At 55.7% G+C, this 2,120-nt stretch overlaps 1 protein-coding gene across 1 annotated transcript; it reads left to right on the forward strand.

The window, feature by feature from the left end:
* The first annotated feature begins 436 nt into the window (after positions 1-436).
* On the forward strand, positions 437-2,093 carry C5AR2 (complement component 5a receptor 2). The gene has a single exon (XM_023200776.2). It carries the CDS (start codon positions 692-694, stop codon positions 1,703-1,705), a length of 1,014 nt encoding a protein of 337 aa, XP_023056544.1. The 5' UTR covers positions 437-691; the 3' UTR covers positions 1,706-2,093.
* The last annotated feature ends 27 nt before the right edge of the window (positions 2,094-2,120 follow it).

Raw genomic sequence — 2,120 nt, forward strand, 5'->3', positions numbered from 1 at the left:
TATGTTTTAAAAAGTTTTTGTAGACATGGGTCTCCCGATGTTGCCCGGGCTGGTCTAGAACTCCTGACCTCGAGCGATCTTCCCACCTTGGCCTCTCAAATTGTTGAGATTACAGGCCTGAACCACCGTGCCCAGCCCCAATATTCCAACGTACTAGGGTTCTAGCATTGTAATATTCTAGAATTCCAAGATGCCACCGAGCTACTTCTAACAACACTAAGTTCTGGAATTCAATTTTTTTTTTTTTTTTTTTTTTGAGACGGAGTCTCACTCTGTCTCCCAGGCTGGAGTGCAGTGGTGTGATCTCAGCCCACTGCCACCCGCGTCTTCTGAGTTCAAGAAATTCTCAACCTTCCAAGTAGCTGGGATTACAGGCACACACCACCACACCCAGCTAATTTTTGTATTTTTAGTAGAGATGGCGTTTCAGCATGTTGACCTGGTCTTGAACTCCTGGCCTCAAGTGATCTGCCCATCTCGGCCTCCCAAAGGTTAAGATTACAGGTGTGAGCCACCACACTCAGCCTAGAATTCCAATATTCTAAAGCACCGGAGTTCTTATGACGCAGTATTCCAGTTTGCAAGGTGCTGGTGGGCTGGGCTGATGGACACCCTAGATCTCCAGCGCCGTGGAGTTTTCTCCTCTGAGTTTTCATTGTCTTTCTTCCCTGCCCAGACACCAGGAGCCTGAATGGAGAACGATTCTATCAGCTACGAGTATGGGGATTACAGCCACCTCTTGGACCTCCCTGTGGACTGCCTGGATGGCGCCTGCCTGGCCATCGACCCGCTGCGCGTGGCCCCGCTCCCGCTGTATGCTGCCATCTTCCTGGTGGGGGTGCCGGGCAATGCCATGGTGGCCTGGGTGGCTGGGAAGGAGGCCCGCCGGAGGGTGGGTGCCACCTGGTTGCTCCACCTGGCCATGGCGGATTTGCTGTGCTGTTTGTCTCTGCCCATCCTGGCAGTGCCCATTGCCCATGGGGGCCACTGGCCATATGGGGAAGTGGGCTGTTGGGTGCTGCCCTCTGTCATCCTGCTGACCATGTATGCCAGTGTCCTGCTCCTGGCAGCTCTCAGTGCCGACCTCTGCTTTCTGGCTCTTGGGCCTGCCTGGTGGTTTAAGGTTCAGCGGGCATGCGGGGTGCAGGTGGCCTGCGGGGCAGCCTGGATGCTGGCCCTGCTACTCACCGTGCCCTCTGCCATCTACCGCCGGCTACACCAGGAGCACTTCCCCGCCCGGCTGCAGTGTGTGGTGGACTATGGTGGCTCCTCCAGCACCGAGAACGCAGTGACCACCGTCCGGTTTCTTTTTGGCTTCCTGGGGCCCCTGGTGGTCGTGGCCAGCTGCCACGGCGCCCTCCTGTGCTGGGCAGCCCGACACCGCTGGCCGCTGGGCATGGCCATTGTGGTGGGGTTTTTTGTCTGCTGGACACCCTATCACCTGTTGGGGCTGGTGCTCACTGCGGCAGCCCCGAACTCTGCACTCCTGGCCAGGGCCCTGCGGGCTGAACCCCTCGTCGTGGGCCTTGCCCTCGCTCATAGCTGCCTCAATCCCATGCTTTTCCTGTATTTCGGGAGGGCTCAACTCCGCCGGTCACTGCCAGCTGCCTGTCACTGGGCCCTGAGGGAGTCCCAGGGCAGGGATGAAAGTGTGGACAGCAAGAAATCCACTATCCATGACCTGATCTCGGAGGTGGAGGTGTAGGCTGCAGAGACACTGTGGATGCGTATCTTCCTATCCCATTTCACAAGACTGGCTTCAGGCATAGCTGGATCCAGGAACTCAATGATGTCTTCATTTGATTCCTTCCTTCATTCAACAGATACCCGTTATGCACCTGCTACGTGCAAGGCCTTTTTAGGCACTGGAGATATAGTAGTGACCAAAGCAGACACAAATCCTGCCCTCAGGGAGCTGATATTCTAGTGGAGGAAGACAGACTATAAACAAAGATATACAGGGCCATTTGCGGTGGCTCATGCCTGTAATCCCAGCGCTTTGGGAGGCTGAGGCAGGTGGATCACTTGAGGTCAGGAGTTCAAGACCAGCCTGGGCAATATGGTGAAACCCCGTCTCTACTAAAAATACAAAAATTAGCCGGGTGTGGTGGTGCATGCCC

This window comes from Piliocolobus tephrosceles, unplaced genomic scaffold (assembly GCF_002776525.5).
Source record: "Piliocolobus tephrosceles isolate RC106 unplaced genomic scaffold, ASM277652v3 unscaffolded_19949, whole genome shotgun sequence".
Lineage (NCBI taxonomy): Eukaryota > Metazoa > Chordata > Mammalia > Primates > Cercopithecidae > Piliocolobus > Piliocolobus tephrosceles.